The 19365-nt window shown below is 38.3% G+C and overlaps 1 protein-coding gene across 1 annotated transcript; it reads right to left on the minus strand.

Annotated features, from left to right (window-relative positions):
- Positions 1-867: 867 nt before the first annotated feature.
- On the minus strand, positions 868-13695 carry LOC117399749 (Golgi-associated plant pathogenesis-related protein 1-like). The gene is made up of 5 exons (XM_033999116.3): positions 13251-13695; positions 9175-9283; positions 8976-9079; positions 6901-6978; positions 868-2038 (listed from the first exon to the last, which is right to left on the minus strand). Exons 1-5 carry the CDS (start codon positions 13261-13263, stop codon positions 1878-1880), a joined length of 465 nt encoding a protein of 154 aa, XP_033855007.1. The 5' UTR covers positions 13264-13695; the 3' UTR covers positions 868-1877.
- Positions 13696-19365: the final 5670 nt, after the last annotated feature.

The following is a 19365-nucleotide window of genomic DNA, read 5'->3' on the forward strand; positions in this document are numbered from 1 at the left end:
GTGCATTAAGTGTATCCTTAATTTGGGGGTTTAAACACCAGTTGTTCCTAAAGTACTATATAATTTTACCACTGTATCCACATTTCTAACATTTAAATATACCCATGTTTAAAACCAGAATTCACACTGCTCTTTTTGTACATGTATTACCTATACATGTGATCTACCCACAGGGTGTTTTTTTTAGTGGGCCACTTTGCTGGTACAGAACTACTTTGTGTCTCAAAATGACTTCCAAACATGTCTTCTCCCTTAAGTTCAGCTGGTACACCAGAGTGTAACCATTAGCCTGTCCCCCAGCAACAGTCTGGCCCCAGTGCATGTAAGAAATACCACGTGTTCTTACTTAAGTCCACTGTGGACAAGTTTAGCAAACGTTGTTGCTCATTTATTATCTTATTACCTGAACAGTTTATTTTAGTACACAGTGTTAAAGAGGTGCACTGTTTTAGCTTAGATTATGTTAGTTTTTTTTTTAATGCACAGTTGGTTCATATAACCTATTTCTTAGTAAATTTGGCACAATCAGTAAATGTCCAAGTGTAAATAATTCACTTTATTGCAGTTAGTGTAAACTTTTACAGATATTTGTAAACATGGAAGCCCCCCCCCCTTTCCCCGTACAGAGTGTTTGTTTTTTTAAAAGACAATGGGATAGATTCTCAAAGGTATTGGCTCCAAATTGTCATTGCATATTTTCTGAATGGAAACGTGCACACAATACAGTTACCAAACCAGAAATAAACAGCTCACACATTTAATTAAGGGACTTAAGGGGTGTTCAGTATTTTTATTTATTAATTCATATTAGAATTGTAAATGGCCATTTTTTTTCTTTCAAAAACAAAAGGGCTAGATTCTCAAACCATCATTTGTATGTATTTATTTGTTTAGAAAGGAAACAAGGAGTCTAACAAAGTTACCAAAACATAACTAAAAACTATGCAGACATTTAAATGATGGTTCTGTTAACAGGCTATGGTTGATTTAAAAAAAGAAAAAACAAGCAAAACCACAAAAACACATGTACTTTAGAATTGTAATTGCTTTTTTTTTCCTTTCAGAAACATTTGTGCTCATGATGACTTGGAGTAAATAGCTTTGTGACTGTAGCCTAATTTATCTTAAACGGCATATACCACAAAAAAAGCCTTTTGTGTCATTTTGCAACCTATTGGCTTGCTTTTTCACTCAGGTTTACAAACAATTAACACTGCTGGATTTTCAGAGCCCAAAGCGATAGCATCACAAAAATCTAAAACATAAAATAGCATTACAAGTCTCTTAATAGGATTCCGGATTTTAAAAAATCCCTTCCTGTACAATTCCATTTGGTTTCTCTTAAAATGGGAAAGGACACTGTATCAAAGACTTCTGTCACAAATGTAAAAACAAAGTTTAAAACAAAACAAAATCAAACCCTTCATTTTGGTTCAACAAGGAACACTTACGAATTACTTATGAATAAAAATCTTCAAAACATTTCTCACAGTGGGCCATATTAACAAAACACTATTTAAAATCTTGTTAAATATGCTTTAGCGTTGATTCAATCTTTCCCCAGCTCTCCTGGAAAGGGCTTGGAGTTTCATTTTTCAAAATACCTTCAGCCTTGGCTTTGTGAACAGGGAACAACCACAAGATTCAGCGCCTGCTTTCATTATGAAGTCCTTTAGGACAGGAATTCACCCTTGTGTTTCTTTTGCATAGCAGTATTAATAACATATCTCAGTAATTTGTCAGTTCCCCTGGGAGCATACATGTACACCAATTACTTTAAAATGCACAGAGGTGATTAAAAGCGTCATTCTGGTTTCACAAAACAAGGGGTTAAAACCTGAAGACACCTCCATTAAAATCTCCATTTCTCATGTTGGTTATTTCTTTGGTGGCAGCACGTTCTCATCAAACTGTCCCTGGTTGACAATGTTCCCGGCTGGGAAGTACCTTGCCACCACAAACGTGGATCCGTCAGTGGCCTTTGCCTTCCCCACGCCCATCTTCTTGGTGCTTTTCCACACCATGGCTGTAAAGTGTCCTGGTGGCATAAAGAAAAAATGAAAAGAAAGGTCAAATTTGTAGTTTGCAGAGTGTTACTCATGCTCTTTCCCTCATGAGGTCACACACACTGACTCAGGACCAAGATGGAATATGTGTGACTTAGGAAATAGGCCTCCCATCTATACAACACTCTTCAGGAAACAAAGAGTCCAGCCAGGAAAGAAATCTACAGTATATGGTATCTGGAAGACATATTTTTGCCTCCTATTTTCCACTTTCCAGGGGATTTCACCTGTGTAGCATGAACAGCATGGAGTAGACAGTGTTTTGCCTCATTTAAGAGGCGTAGACAAACCAGCAAGTGAACATCTTAACCACTACAAAAGAACCAGGCTCATTTGCATAAGACATTATAAAGCTTGTAAAAGTATCTCCCCAGCAGGGGTCATCTGCAAGTTCTTATGTTCTCTGTTATGTTCCAAATTAAACTTTGATTCTTGTGGCACGACAGCAAGAATTCTCCCAGTGAGCTACAGTACCCTGAGTCTCTGCTTGCTTAATCTAAGAAATAGAACTCACTACTAAAATTGCCAAGTTTCCTTAGAACTAGAGTACTGTACTTGGAATGCAACTGGATATTGGTTGCACATTATTTGGTGCTGCACAACTCAAAACATAAATCAACTGTTTATTTGTTTTTCTGCATTTCTTTTTTTCCACTACAGCAATACAAATCTAGAAAACTAAGATTTTGATTAGATAATGGTTATATTGGCCAATATCCCCTCTATGGGCAAATCACAGGCAAATACATAGTATGTGTATTATACTGTAGAGGCAATTTACCCAGAGTGGAAAATCAGGCCCATTGTGTCTAAGAAATACCCTGGTCTATACATTCCCTGATAAAAGTGCTCATGTTCAAGTCTGTTATAGTAACAACACTTCATGATACCTCTCTCACTGTACAAATCACCTCACTGTTATTCCTCTCCAAATTATCTCCAGTCCTCATTAGCACTTTACTAACAAACTGCTACAGCTGCCGGTAGAAAACCTGAGTGATAAACATAATTATCGTGCGCACCAACAGCTGAAAATATTTCAAAAGGAGCAACATTTGATAGGCCAAAACTGGTAATGGGGTCAGAGAGAGAGAGAGAACAGAGATAGTTGCACCATTTCAAGAAAGCAAACAAAAATACAGGAACAGATACTATTCCTACTATGTAATATTTATCACTGAAGGCATGGGTATGGGTTTAGATCTGGACATGCATGAATGTTAAATACTTGAGAATATGTTTGCATTATAAGATTGCATGTATGTTACTAAATAAATGTATACAAATATTTGTGGAAAAAAAAAAAGAAATACAGGGATAGCATCCAGATGAGGATGTTACAAGTGTGTACTTGCAATAACTCTTTATATCCTAGTTGTATTTGCATCAATGTTAATCTTATTTTCCCAAATTATACTTTAATAAAAAGGAGCCATCCAGCCATTTTGCCACTACCTATCATTCTGTTGTTACCAACAGGGTTCAGAGTAAGCCTGACAAAAAAACAAAACAAGTCCGACACTATAGATCCGTAGGTCTTTAACCAGTACCCTTATAACCAATCAAAAAGGAGAACTAGCTGGACCAGCAATGATATAGATTAGAACTGCCATCCTTGACAACATCATGTCATCACTTTTCCAATGTATTCCATTCAGCTTAAAGTGCATTTACTATTGCTGGGCTGGCCAATTCTGCAGGTTTTCTGGGTCTCTTTAAATCATCAATGGCTAAAGACCTAGGAAACATGTTAGTGTTTTAAGAAAACAAGTGGTTCAATTTATAAAATAATTGGTTCAATTAAGTAATTGAGAACTCTGGTGGAACGAAAACCAGAAGACGCTGTGGCTCTCCAGGACCAGGATTCGCCATCCCTGTACTATTGTTTTCTAAAGCGAACAGATGTCGTTCTTCAAGTTTTAGATGGTTATTCTGGGCTGCGTGGAGGGGACGGGGGGTTCTGGTAAATACACTCTTCCATTTTCTATGATATGTGCTATTTGTGCTTTCATTCAGCTGTGCAGCATTTTCCTCTTTCCTCTCTGTAGTTATAAGACTGATTATGAAGGAAATGGCAGGTAATAGAGAATGTAATTTGTGGGTAAGACATTCTCATTCCATTTCCCTTTTATGCCTGGGCTGGGAAATAGTGTATTAAGGACAGTGCCAGACACTACAGTCTCAGCTATTACCAGTTAATCCTCTCCTCGCTCTGTGGTATCAGATCTATTGTCTTGTAAATGAACACACCACAGGTTCTATTGTAATAAGAGGTTGCTGAATCTCATGACAAAAAATATTTCACAGTACTCCTGCCAAACACAAATGGCAGTATTCATCTTGACAGGGTTGATGAAGTTCTGTGCTCCCAAGTGCAGAGATCAAGTAAAAGTTAAATCATAGCCCTAATTTGAGTCTAAAATACAGGAACTCGGACTGAATTAAGATTTTAAATTTTCATAACCTACATCTACAACATTTTTAAGCAGCAAAAGTGTTTTTGTAAAAAATGATTTAGGTGAAATCTTCAGGCTATTCCAGGTTTTTACAATGAGCCTATTTAGCCAGAGTCCAGATTCCATCACTTAAAAACACAATACATTTCCCTGTCCCGCTCTTGTAAACATAAGTACCAGTCAACGACAACATAAAAAAAGAAAACAGCTTTCCTCAGCTCTCACAGTTGCCAGCCCCTTCTCACTGAATCATTCTCCCAGCCCAAAGCTGTTGTTTTTTTAAAAGCAAATTGTGCGATTGCTGTGTTCCCACAGCCACTGTTCCAGTTTAAAGGAAGCAAGACTTTAGAAAAGGGCACCGGCATTCATTAACATCATGTCTCCTGACTTGACTTTCTCGAACAGTCGGTGTGATGACAATAGCGATGTCGGTCCTGATTTGGGACTGCTGACACATTTAGCACTGTAGAGCCAAATTTTGGCCTATGTTCACTAAAGGCTGCTCTTCAGCTGCATTTACTCCATTACCAGAAATTATACAACAACCAGGACACTGTTGTCCCACAGTTTTCTATGGAGGTCAGCTGTGGAACAGAATATAAAGCACTGCTGAGATGACACTAATAACACCTGTTCCAAAACCCCTGCTTCTTCACACGGATGCTCGGGCCCAGCTGTCAAAAAGGTAACTCTTTTAGTGCGCTATATTATATAATTATAGTCCAGTTACAGTCCTGTAGTGTTTTATGTATAATAATTCACTGGATTATATATGTGCAATTCCAATATTTCCCCTGTACAAAACATTCTGGCTTACATTTATCTTCCAGTGAGATGCAGCTGCTTCCTTTGGTTTGCTGCCATCACTAGGAGGTTGCTACGAGAAATCAAACCCTACTGTAACATTCTAGTTAGTACCTCAGTTATTTTTAATAAATATTTATGAGCATAGAACATTTTTAATTTTGTATTCGTTATGATTAAGTAGCAAGTCCAGCAGTTCTCCTATTAGCACAAAGAATAAGCCAAATACCAGGGCTAGAGGAGCTCATGTATTACAGAGTTTCTACAAAATGTCAGCATTAACCTATTTACACAAGTGTTGACAGATATAGCATTGGGAAACTTTTTAGTATTTAAAGCTACAGCAGAGTGAATCACATACTGGATCCCATTTTGGAATCTATCTTGTATTCATTGAAATACATTGACAGAATGACCGGGTGAATCGCTTTTCTAAACAGATGCAGAGCTTGATTTAAAGAAAGTAAATTCCTGAATTCAGCAGTTTAATTTAGGTTTAAACACCCTTTCTTTTCTATGCTTTGTACTTGTATAAACAAAATACCTCATGAATGTACACAGAGTGCAGTGTTTAACTACATCAATGGAATATCCTCAATGCAATGTCTTTGCTAGAAAGCATTTGCTAGAAAGTCAGACCCAAAGTGATTCACCAGTGCCTGTTGTAAAGCTGCTGAGCACAAATATCATGTCCCACTTTAAACTAAAGTATAATTCTTTGAATGCTACCTAAGAAAGCAGGTTTCCAAGGTTTTGGCTCGGGTGTAGTCGTAACCTCATGTATAATGCATGTTATCTATAGTATTACTTTTATAAAAAAATCAATTTAAAAAAAAGTACATACATATTCTAGTTTGAAACTACTGTAAGTAACTCTTCTTTTTATTATACAAATTGTTTAAATAGCAAACAATTGTTTCACAAAACCAAACAGTTAAAAAGTTAATTATTGATGAGCAACAAATTAGGCTGATTATGTTTCAAATGTTCCTTGCACCATGCTTTCTCTGAAACTTTTTGTGTGAGCCATTTCCTGTAGTACTTGTTCCTCTTTAACGCCCAGCCAGAGCAGCAACAGCTGGCAAACATCTGCAGCGAAGAACATTACTGACATTTTCCAGTAACCACATTACATTTATCCCACATTGAGTAAATCACAGAAACCAAGCACAATACAATTTTACTTGTCAGTTCCTGATTTTATGTCTCCTTTCCTCATTAAATCATCCCTATATGGAATGTGACCTCCTGTTACCCTGGTAACAATTCCTTACACTTAGGTATCTAAATGAAGCGTTTACAAAGCTGGTGTGCTGGAATAGGAACTATACGAGATGTCGCATCCTGTCCCCTGGAAGCGGCTTCAGATTGTTTGAATAAGAATTACGCTTATCTGTAGGAATGCTCTTTACCTTCTAGAACTACTTGCTGCCTTGCGATTAATATTTTTATTACTACAGCTTACTGAACTGTTCTAAAGAGAGGATCTTTTTTTTTCACTTGTTCCACGAGGTATTAAGACCTTGGTAAACCTCTAACGATCACTCTAAGGTCAAGAGGAGGATGAAACTTACCTGTACCAGAGGAAAATCCGGGGCAGTTAAAATTGTAATTTTTTATTTCATTGTACCATCTCTCAGCTACTTCTTTCCCTGAAAGAATGAAAACACCACATGGTAAGTTTTCACAAACACAGATTAAAAAAAAAAAAAGTTCTCTCAGCAGTCAACTCTCATTAATAAGAATTTCAAGGGACAAGCAAAACAATTTGTCTTATCAGTATTTTATTTTAGGGGACAAATGCATACTGTACATTTTTATTGAAGTTACAGTAACACAAATCAAATTTCAACTACAATACAATGACAAGTATTATACAAGTACTGTGTATTTTATTGAAAATATGACTAAGTAAACTTTTAAAAAGTATACATTGTAAATGAACTGCACTTGAAACCTGCATGTCACATTCTGATAAACCACAAAAGTAAGGTGTCCTGAACATCAGGGTATTGATTAAATCAGAAATGCTAATGACTTGCATCTACAGTTTGCTGTTCATAGGCCTGTATTATTGTAGCCCGGTTTTTCAGAATGGTTGAGAAAGTGTTTGCGGGAATGTTGAAATCTGCAGCAACATCTTTCTTTTTCTTGAAATGCATCATAGGATCAGTAGTTCCAGAACAGCACTAAAATACAGCACAGATGTGCTAATCCGGATGCAAGTTAATACATTTACCAATGTCCTTTACACTCAGTTGTTTGAACTAGGGCGATGAACTAGTTTTATTCCAATTTATTTTTCCTGGGGGCTCCAAAATAATTCGCACAAACAGGAAATTCATGTTAAGTGAGTTCATATTATAAGTAGCAACTTACAAAAAGCGACTGCTAAATTTGGCCCTGACCATATAGAAAATTCGTAGCATCAGGAAAATGTGTCTAATCCGAGTTCGTTTTAACGATAATTGTTTTCCCCTCTTCAAAACAAACAGCCTTAATGACAAGTGCATTGGTCTGTAACAGGGCAAGGTCTGTGCTGGCTATCTGACGCATGCATGATCCTGCAGGAAGAGGTCGGGAACCCAGTAGGATCTGCCTGTCAACCATGGCAATGACACAGAGAGGTTGGGTGAGGGTGTGTTGTCTCTCAAGTGGGCGGGAGGCGGGCCTTGGGGGGTTGCTCGACCTATAAAAATAATGCTTTGCTATCCCATCATTCTTGCCCTTCTAGGAAATACTACCGCAGGAGCTGGTTACGAAAACCTGGAGTATACAACCTAAGCACAGATTGACAGTGTTTGGAATGGGAAAAGGGCAGTCAAGCCCAGCTTGAGAAGGCAGCCGCTGCATTTTATTTACTTACGTACCCGAGAGAGGTGTTGCTAGTTTAACTGGGGAAGGCTGGGCAGCCCTGCAAGTAAAAGTGAGGGGATAGCAAAGCACAGCTGAAGACCCGAGCTGCTTCAGATAGCAACGGTTGTGGGAAGCTGCAGAAAGCAGCACCTTATATTTGTACTTTGCTAACAGTGTTTTATTTTATGTTTTCTTTCTCCTGTTTTGATTATTATTTCGGGTACCTGCGTGTGCGCCAAGAGCAGACCGTAACCCTTTACCATTGTTGGTATTGGGTATATCTGTGCAACCTTGCCACCCTGTGGCGAAAATAAATCAGTGCACCCAAGCGGTGTTTCAAACTCCAACCTTCTGTCTCCTGTGTCAGTGAACTTCCCACACCCTCTCTAATGTTACCATTTACTATCAATTCAGAATGGCTGGGAGCAACATTTGTTCTTGATTTTACCTCCAAATTATGGATTTCTTGAATGGTAATTATGACTGACCTCACACTGAATGTTGACCAGCCTCACTCTGGCTTATACAGTATATAGTTTCTATTAGGCTTCATTTTATTTCATCACTGGTTACCAGCACAGAGGAAATCAGAGATGCATTGACGGAGTCGTGTTTGTCAAACAGCTCCCAGTGTGGATGGCAGCATTGGAATCATTTTCAGAATATTTCCAGCACACAACAATTTTAGAGACCCCTTTGTAGATGGAGCCTTCGACCCCCCCCCTCCCCCAAACCCACACAATCCTGATATACAAAATCAGTTTGCAGTGCCGTGTCAAGGTACTGTACCTACCTGGCTCATCGTAGGAAGCCCAGGCAAGGTTCTCTCCACATTGCCCCCTGCTGGATTCCGCACTGTGTTTCAGAACCCTGGTGCTGGCCAAGGCCTCTGCATACCTACAAAAACAGCCCAATCACAGAGTTACAAATAACCATGTAGCAAGAGAAAGCATACAGCACAGTGCACAGTTAAATCAAGCTGCTGGACTTACTGTTGTGCCTCTCTGTTGAGTTTACTGCTGAGCTTCAGGCCCGGAACTCTGTGTTTTTTCCTGCATTCATTGTGGGCTCTCAAAACTTCTTCCGCAAATTGTTTCGATGCTTTGGTGGAAAATAAAATGAATATAAAACAAACAATGATTTAACAGCTGAAAATGTACCACAAATAAAGATGCATAATATTGAAAATGCCTTCACAACCTTGACTTGGGAATATACATTTTGTATCATTTGCCTGTTTTCCCAAAGATGCCCCAAGGTGCACCTTAGCTTTGTGAATTCAAGTTTGCTTTTCTAATACATTTTCAGTCAGGAAATGCTTGCCTTACATAACCACCTTTATTATAAAACAAAATCTTACAGATTTCCAAAAACATTGAACCCAAACAATGGTTGAAGAAATACAAGTAGAGTAAAAATAGCTGGAGCACAGCCTCATCCTTCGGAGCATCCCGGTGCTGCCTGCTAAAAAATAATAAATCTATGCGACTTGTTCTTCCCGATGAACAAAAAATATTAGGCAGAGAAGGATCGTATACCCTCCTCATCCGGGCAAGGAGGGGAGTGAGGTGGTGGTGGTGGTAATTTGAAAACACGACTGAGTTTACGAAGTAGGTTTATATACCTTATAGGTTGATGGGAACTTGCCAGTAATTGGTTTGTAGATTTACTAATGAATGTACCAGGCACTTGTATTAATGATATTATAGATTTCCTGCCTGAAAACCTCACAAGCTTTATATTCTTAACTTTACAACTCAACAACACAGCAGCCCTCTACTCCATGTTAGTCCACACCTATTGCTGCCCCCATGCTTTGCTGGTTTAAACTCCACTTATCACATGTTATGCAACCCTCCTCTATCCAGCTCAAAGACCATTGAAGGATATCTATGGAAAGGTTGAGACGAGTTCTCATTTTCCAGTAATATAAGACTAACCAATACAAATCCAGAATGGTAGAAGTCAGTCCAACAATTGTATCAACCAAGACACGTTTGCTGTTTGGTAGGCCTGGAAAAACTCTAATGAGCTCTCAACTCTCCCCCATATTCTCAGGAGACCAGGATACAGAGAAAGGGTGTTTTCTCCCCAGCCCTTATGTTTCCTCTGCTGAACCCAATGAAACCCCATGGGGCCTTATGCATAAAGCTGTAACTCCTTGCCTTCAAGAATTCTCTCTGTGGGTACCCTCTGCTTCTCACAAACAGCTCCTCAATAGGAACAATTTATATCAGGCTTGGCTTTCAAACTGCATGCTTCCTCTGTCCCTCCCACAACCTATAAAAGGTTTTTATGCAGAATAGATCCTCCAAGAAAAAATGTCCAAAAATGTCCTTTCCTATGGGAGTTGAGTAAATGAAGACTAAGACATTGACATTAGCCAAGGCAGGCAGGGAATGTTCCCAGGCCAGTCTTTTAAACCAAGTAATTTAGCAAGGAACTGCTGGGAAAGCACATCCATTTTAATGTCCTTAACAATAAGGATTCTAAATAACAATATAAACTCAACAGGTGTTTTAATTAGCATGACCAGGTGGAAAGAGGTCCATATTGTTCACCTAGTAAATGCACAACCATGACAAGGCTGGGAGTGAGGTGGTGGTGGTTGGGGAGGAGGTGGTAATTCAAAGCACGGCAGGACTGAGTTTGCGATGTAGGTTTTTATATCCAATAGGTTGATGGGAACTTGCTGGTAATAGTTTAGTAGATTAACCAATGAATTTACCAGGCACTTGTACTATAGATGTTAAAACTTCATGCTGATTCAAACTCGGCTCTCGCCAAGACAAGCACCAACTAACCTTGCAAGCTTTATATTATTACATTTCGGATATATTTTTATATATTGTTATTGTATTATGGGTTATCTGAAGGCCTGAACGCATGAGTGGGTTAAAAATAAAACGATTATTATTTGTAAATGCAATTTGGCCTGTAATTATACATATAAATATAGCGTTTGAGCATTATTATTATTACTATGATTTAGTGTGTTATGAGTGCGACTTTTGTGTATATTATTCAATATCTGCATATTAAATTAAACATAGGGGTATAGCTGTGGAGGCCAAGACTGAGCGCTGTATTTGCCCTTTCTATTTTATGCAGGTATTTTTGTATTAGGACTAATATATGTTTACTATTTATTCTTACTTATTTGTTATGTGTATTACTTAAGATTATTTTACTGTAAATATGGATTACATTAACACACCAAGGCACTTCATATACAGTTACTCTAATGGCTTGTATATATATATATACTGTATATATTTTCTTGTTGTTGTTCACATTATTGCATATAATGAATTTAGTTATACTTTCTCTCAGTCTGTTAACCATGGACACATGGGTATCGCTGGGCCTGGAGGCCAAGACTGAAAACTGCATTTGTCCTTTCTGCTTTACGCAGAAATAAAAAAAGGGAACTCGCCAACAAGTGTGTCTTTGAGGTTTCACTATTCGCATCCAACCCCAAAACACAATGCAGAGCAATTATCACCATTTACTGTCATGCTAATGGTTGATGAATAGAATCCATAATCTGAAAGACAGTACCGCCTCCAGACATCGACCCTAGACCATGCTGGGGCTTTGGCCAAGTCCTGACCCCCTAGTGAGCTCCCTGCACTCTCACACTACACAACCATGGTCCTTTTAAGGTCAATCTTCTGATCTGACCAGGTCTAGCTTAGCTTCTGAGATCCATCAAGATTAGAAATATAGCTAGAGACATGGGAAATTTGCATGGAATTTTAATAAGAAAGGTTTTTATCACTACAATCTGGATTTGAATTACAAATAAGTTAACTTTTGTTTCCTTAAAAAAAAAAAAAAACTAAGTCATAATCTACTATTCTATCTCACTTAGCCATGCAAGCATAGACCTTTAAGTCGTGGCCAAAAATGGCACACCCTCTATAGTTTATTGAATGCTGTTTTAATGTGGACATTTATATAAAGATACATATAAAGAGAGACCCCTTCATGATAACACACAGGTACCAAGGGGTAGGGGAGGTGGGGTGGATGCTATGGCTGGGGTGAGAGGGTTGTTCTAAAACTATTCCCTATAACTGAAAAAGTGAGGGGACATTTCCTCTCAATCCCCAGAGCAGATTACACCTCTGTTTATAGTGCATACACAGCACAAGCATGCATGACAAAATGTATAAAAAATAGCCTTACATATATTGTTACATTTGCTAGTAAACTGGCACGCAAGTGTAATTAAATGACTACATTAATGCATTATCAAGTATTACGTGTCTTATTTTCATGTCTGATAATCCACAGTGACAGTTTACTCAAGTCCTAATAATAAAGCCATTCTTCAATAAGTATAATATCAGCAATATATATTATATATATATATATATATATATATATATATATATATATATATATATTTATATTTCAGTGCAGGATCTATAGTTCACACTTTTTTTTTTTTTTTTTATATATCTCCCAAAGCCTTAATACTGTGAGTAAATACATTGTGGTCCATGATACAGTATCAGTTTATGTTGCAATAATAATTTTAAAATAAAAAACCCAGCTCCTACACCAGTTACATTTAAAACTGCAGCATTTGCTGGGTGAAATTAACCAGCTAATTAACTTCAAACCACATAGGAAATTGACTTCCCTTCTCAAAATGTTATTACACTTCATCATCACTTAAGAACTTCGGAGCATGAAATCGATAGTTTCACCCCAGTGGGTAAGTAATCAAAAAGGTGGATTTTTTGACAATACTACTGTGGTTTTCACAGATCCAATTCAAGCTACGAAATATGCATTATCTAAATTATATACAACTAAACAATAGTATATTTCAGATTTAATAAACACACCAAGGCCTGAAGCTGTCGAAACTGTTATTAAACTTTTTTTGTTTTTAATTTCTGCCTCACTTTTATCCATATATCTACATATCTCGTCACATCCCACACAGCAGAAAGCTGAATCATGCATAAACCAACAGAAATAAAAAATGCATTTCCATGTTTAAACTGTGGCAGGCTTAACAGTAAAACAAAGCCTGATATAAAAGTGAATTTACCTGACTTCCCCATGGCGGATTATAGAATATTAAGTTTCCAGGTCTGTTTTATCCTGAAGTGTGGTGAGCTCCTAGCAGCTTGAGGCTTTCCCTAGACGTGCTGGCGTGTCTGGCCTCTCTGGAATAAATACACACTCCTGCCTCCACGCTCCATCACAGTCTGAGCCTTATACGGGATTGAGAAATGTCCTTTTAGCTGTTAAAACTGCAGCAGGGGGTGTTGTCCCCAAGGTAATCGAATAAATAAGACATATGGATTGAAATGTCATTATAGCTTGGCAATGACGGGACATTTTGGGGGCAATCCTTTTAGTCTAGCCTGAATAATGCTTTATTAAAGGCACAGTGTGTTCTCAATTATTATTTTTATTTTTTAAGTGCGATCGTTATCTTTATTGAATGTACACTGTCACCAGTAAAACAAAAACATTACGTCACTAAAAAGGTGCTTTTTAGTTCTGATTTCGCTTTCTATAGTCAAAGATAGTCAACTCCGCCAGCTTTTCTTCCGTCTCTGACCAAGCGGTGCATCATGGGAATCCAAGTATAATGTAAAATCTGCTTCATTTCCTATTTCAAGTCTTCTCTTTTTAAAACGGTTGCATTTTTAAACACGATCCTGGAGTAGTGACAGGAGGTATCCATGCCACATTTGAGGTACCGTTTCCAGTGGCAACAAAGATTTTTTTGTTTGTTTGTTTGTTTTCTATGTCCAGAAGCTGTGCTTCGATGGCTCGAAAATATATTTTTTAAATAGTTTCTTAATGAAAAGTATGTTTTAAAAACGTTTATTAACACAAACATCTTAAACTCATTCCGTCTATAAACTAAAACTCTCAGGACTGTATTCTGATCACAGCGCAAATGTGTGTGCAAGCGCAAACGGTGCTTGCCCCCGATTCTGTGATGCATAAATGGATTAAAGACGTTAAAAAAAAACTGCACTGAATTGGTATTCGGAAGACATGTCTTGTCCCATCATTAACATATTCGCCGAAGCGATTCTGACAATTGAGCACTGTGTTAAGACCCGCTGAACCAGTTTATTAGTGGTGCAGTCAGGAACTTTAACAGTTGAACACACTATAAACAGCAAAGTAGTTCTAGTAGCAACTGCGTGTGTTTGGACTGAGGAAATCGAAGAAAGAAAAGTAAAAGAAAAGAATGACTGGGAATCAGTGAGGGGGATTTTTCTCTGGCGTACTCCATCGCTAAATTCTTGTAGTTCACATACTGTAGTTCACAATTAGAGGATGCCACGATGATAAATAATTAGCTTTATTTATGTATTCATTTAAGATTGAGTAATTTAGTTTGGCATGTAACTATTCACAAACCTCCATTTCCAACATCCTTAAATTTACAGTTTGGAGGTACTGTAGAGCTACAACTATGGTACTACAAAAAAAAAAGTGAATAATTGATTATAAAAATACATCAGGACATTTCAGATTATGTCCTTCTTCAGCTTGATTTTTTATCAATTATTCATTTTTTGTGTACCTACATTACCTTTTTCTTTGATTTTTATATATATATATATATATATATATATATATATATATATATATATATATATATATATATATATACAATGTCCTTGCCGATATATTTTGAAAACATCCCATAAGCATTGTACTTCTTAACTATTAGACGAAATATTTACAGACTACTTAAAAACTGCTGCTACAACCATGGTTAATTTATTAGTAAAAGTGTTTTAATTAAATTATACCAAATCACGTTTTTCTTTACAAAGAAGGGAACATACAGTGTCGCCAAAATGATTATAATTAAAGCATGTATTATGTTTTCCATTCATTGTAAATAAAAATGTGATTTTGTATAATTTAATTAAAACGCTATTAATAATACATTCAAAATTACATATTAGTTACAGCTGCGGTTACCACTGAATTAAAGCGATTTCTAAGGCTCTGAAACATCGTCTCGGAGGTTCTGGTGTCCTGGGGAATGAGTAGACCAGGAAAAAGTGGATCGCCGTCTAGAATTTACAGGGGAGGTTCCAGGTTTACGCCTACTAGTACTAAGTCTGGGGAATTAGTTGATCGGCTATATTAAGTACAAATAAATCATTTAAAATTAACTTTGTAAGTGTTATTTATGTTTAACAAACGTTATATCAACTCGAGATGTTTTTGTTACATATTTAACCCGTAAGCTGTACTGTAAGGATAGGTATGCGAGCGATTATCAAAAACTTAAAGCACGATTTTCAGTCATGGACAAAATTGAGCTCCATGCTGCGGTTACTAACTTAGGCCACGATGCACAGCAATCACTGATGCACTTGTAGTATTATTATTATTATTATTATTATTATTATTATTATTATTATTATTATTATTATTATTATTATTATGTGCTTTGTTCTTTCATTTATTTTTACACAGTAGTCGTTTTTATTTTCCAACCTAGGTACATAGGCTACATGACAAAACTACTGTTCCTGTTCAAACAAAAAAAAAAAAAAAAAAAAGAAAACGAAACGTGTTTACTAATTTAGCTATCATGTTTGATGTCTTTTTTTTTTTTTTTTTGACTAGGATGTTAACGTTTCGTCTTTTGTAAACTGATAGTTAACGCTAGGCCTACTGACAAAACAATAGACCTTGCAATACCTCAATAATATTGTATGATTGTATGTCATTAGAATATATTACTAAAACACTTTGACGTGTAAAACCTTTTAATATACAGTAAATAAATCTTTGCGATCACACATCAAAACATCTGATTAACGTCGACATTTTTACAGGCAGAAAAAAGCTGACAAGCGTTTAACACTAGGCCTAGTATAAAGTTACTGTATAACTGAACACTTTGTATCGCACATATATTTTACAGACCGAAAACAAATGAAGAAAGAACGTGGTGTGTGAACACATTATCATACGATCTGGAAAATAAAATGACCAGATATAAAATGTTGATTCATGTAGTTAACCTCCCCTTTAATCAAACTGCCGCTGCCCCTTCCTTTTGCCTTACTGCGCTTGCGTAAAGAAGAAGAGTCAGGGAGAGTGAATTTTGGACCAGGCAGACGTTACTAGGGGTAGGGCTGTGTGAGGAGGAGGAGGAGGTAACTAGGTACATAAGAACATAAGAAAGATTACAAACAAGAGGAGGCCATTCGGCCCATCTTGCTCGTTTGGTTGTTAGTAGCTTATTGATCCCAGAATCTCATCAAGCAGCTTCTTGAAGGATCCCAGGGTGTCAGCTTCAACAACATTACTGGGGAGTTGGTTCCAGACCCTCACAATTCTCTGTGTAAAAAAGTGCCTTCTATTTTCTGTTCTGAATGCCCCTTTATCTAATCTCCATTTGTGACCCCTGTTTCTTTTTTCAGGTCAAAAAAGTCCCCTGGGTCGACATTGTCAATACCTTTTAGAATTCTGAATGCTTGAATCAGATCGCCGTGTAGTCTCCTTTGTTGAAGACTGAATAGATTAAATTCTTTAAGCCTGTCTGCATACGACATGCCCTTTAAACCCGAGATAATTCTGGTCGCTCTTCTTTGCACTCTTTCTAGAGCAGCAATATCCTTTTTGTAGCGAGGTGACCAGAACTGAATACAATATTTTAGATGAGGTCTTACGAATGCATTGTAAAGTTTAAACATTAATTCCCTTGATTTAAATTCAACACTTTTCACAATATATCTGAGCATCTTTTTGGCCTTTTTTTTATAGCTTCCCCACATTGTCTAGATGAAGACATTTCTGAGTCAACATAAACTCCTAGGTCTTTTTCATAGATTCCTTCTTCAATTTCAGTATCTCCCATATGATATTTATAATGCACATTTTTATTGCCTGCGTGCAATACCTTACACTTTTCTCTATTAAACGTCATTTGCCATTTGCCATGTGTCTGCTCATATTATAATACAGTGTGTGTAATCCTCATGCATAATTTTGCGTGTTGAATTCTGTGTGCTGAATTCCATGCGTTGTGCCAACTTGCAAATGAATCAATTAGCTCACTTTATTTGTGCATATAATTAGCTTAGTGAATAGAGCTAATGCTGGTTCATTTTTGCTCGCGGTGTGGCTTCCCCCTGTCACGCGGTAATTCTGGTCATTTACTGCCATTTAGTGAATGAGGCCCATAATGCCATTTAATGCCAATAGGCCCACTGCACACAGTAACAAAATACCAAGCAGCTTACTGCATGGACAGAAACCAAGTTTTAAACTCTGAATCGACATAAACATTACAATAATGTAGTGCCTCCAGCTGCCCCGAATGTACCCAGCAGACGTATATTCCCCAACATACCAAATCTATTTTTGTCCTGACTTTATGATATTTGTAGCGCCTCATTCTCTGATGTGTTGGCCTATTTTCACTATAGTCTTCCCTTTGCAGTTACACTTAGCTCAGTTCTGTCTCGACTGTAAACTGAGGGGGTGTGTGTGATCCTGGCAGGCAGGCAGGGAGTTCTGTCCTATGAACAGCAAAGCCTGTCACAATGGGAAATCACCAAAGCACAGCACATAACAGGCCAGGTAGTGCTTGATAGCATCTTCTTTTACTTTCGTTATACAATATTACATTCTGTAGTTCACGGGGCGCAAGCTGGGTATGTAAGGATTGGGCAGAGGAAGCAGAAAGAGCAGTTAGTAGGACAGTGCCGCTGAAGGAACGAATTTAGTACAGAGGAGTGGGTGAATCCCAGACTTAGTAGCGAGCCGATGGCCTGGGTTGAAAATTAGGATAGAAAGGTGGATGCTGACTGAGGGTGACGTAGCCATCGCATCCCAGGGGCGAAGCCCAGCTACCGAAAAACATATACGAGGGTTAATACTCGAAGAGCCGACCCTCAGGAGAGGAAATCGGTCCTGGAGGCCAGGACACAAAATGGAAGTACGAGGGAGTTGCCCCTCGGGAGAGTAGGGTACCCAGCATCTGAGGCTTCTGTAAAGGGGCGCTTGTTAAACCCTGTGATTGGCAGAGACTCTACGCTGCCTGGGACCTGAAGTAAAGAGAAAGCATGCAGGTTAGTATGGGACTCGAGCACTGGAAGTGTAAAGCAGCCACATCCCAAAGAGAGGAATGGATAGAACAGAGGGTCTGGGGGGGTTCTGCTACAGAGATACCTTGACGTTGTAAGGACAGATGGGGAATTCAGTCTTAGACAGCTGAAAGAACTGACCGCGCCGAAACTGATCGGCCTTGGAGGTGGACAGCCGAATGATGAAATGGGAGTCTGAAATGGCAGAAATGTCGCAGAGGCGGATATCTGTCGCTGGGAAACTGGAAACAGAAGAAACGGTGAACTCAGAGCTTCTGAGGAAACTGAAGGCGGTTGACAGACAGATGGTCTCCATGAGTAGATCCTCATAGGGGAAGAAGCAGCCTTTCCGAAGTGTAAGAATGAGTGAATAGAATGTCCGTTGATATGGGAGACGGGAGAGTGAGTGCTCTTAAGAATCCCACAGAGGGCCAGGCGAACCGCTGGTATGGATAGAATGGAGGGAGAGGGCACTGACATAATATGGCAATAGTATTGTATTCCGGAGATGTAGGATTTAATAGATCCTGGGGCGAGATGAAGAGAGTCTCTAGCGTGGACGATGAAAGCCATGATCCGGTTTTGATTGAAGGAATAGGATGAATCTGATTGTTGAAGACACTGACCAGGCTGTAGAATAGGAAGCTCTTGAAGAAGGGGCGAGGGCTCCAGGCATGTAATGCTGTGCGGATTGAGAGAGGTTACTGAGAGTAGGATTCAGTCGGAAAGCCAAATAGCAGCTGGGGGGGGGGGGGGGGGGGAAGAGGCGGGAGTAGCTGACGGAACTTGGATACTGAAGGTAGAGGCAGAAGGAGTGCTGGAACTGAGGCCTGAGGTGATCATCTCATGTGTTGGTTAATACAGGATCGATCAGCGGTTTGCTACTATCATGCCTGCTTGGAATGGAAAAGGTGAACTCACATTCAGAGATTTGGGTTTCACAGCTCCAGTCATTCTCCTAATAGTGGAACTCCTTAACTCATAATCAAGACAGATTTCCTATCTCTTACCACGTCTCTCATCATGTAATGAATGCTTGTAGTATTTGAGAGGATGAGCAGTCATATGACTAGATTG

Source organism: Acipenser ruthenus, chromosome 4 (genome assembly GCF_902713425.1).
Source record: "Acipenser ruthenus chromosome 4, fAciRut3.2 maternal haplotype, whole genome shotgun sequence".
Classification (NCBI taxonomy): domain Eukaryota; kingdom Metazoa; phylum Chordata; class Actinopteri; order Acipenseriformes; family Acipenseridae; genus Acipenser; species Acipenser ruthenus.

Bases quoted from the DNA above. Each gene is read 5' to 3' on its own strand.
- LOC117399749 (XM_033999116.3), bottom strand. The intron at 9,080-9,174 runs GTAAGTCCAGCA...CTGTTTTTGTAG, and splicing joins CTCAACAGAGAGGCACAACA to GTATGCAGAGGCCTTGGCCA. The intron at 6,979-8,975 runs GTAGGTACAGTA...TCATTCTTTCAG, and splicing joins GGCTTCCTACGATGAGCCAG to GGAAAGAAGTAGCTGAGAGA.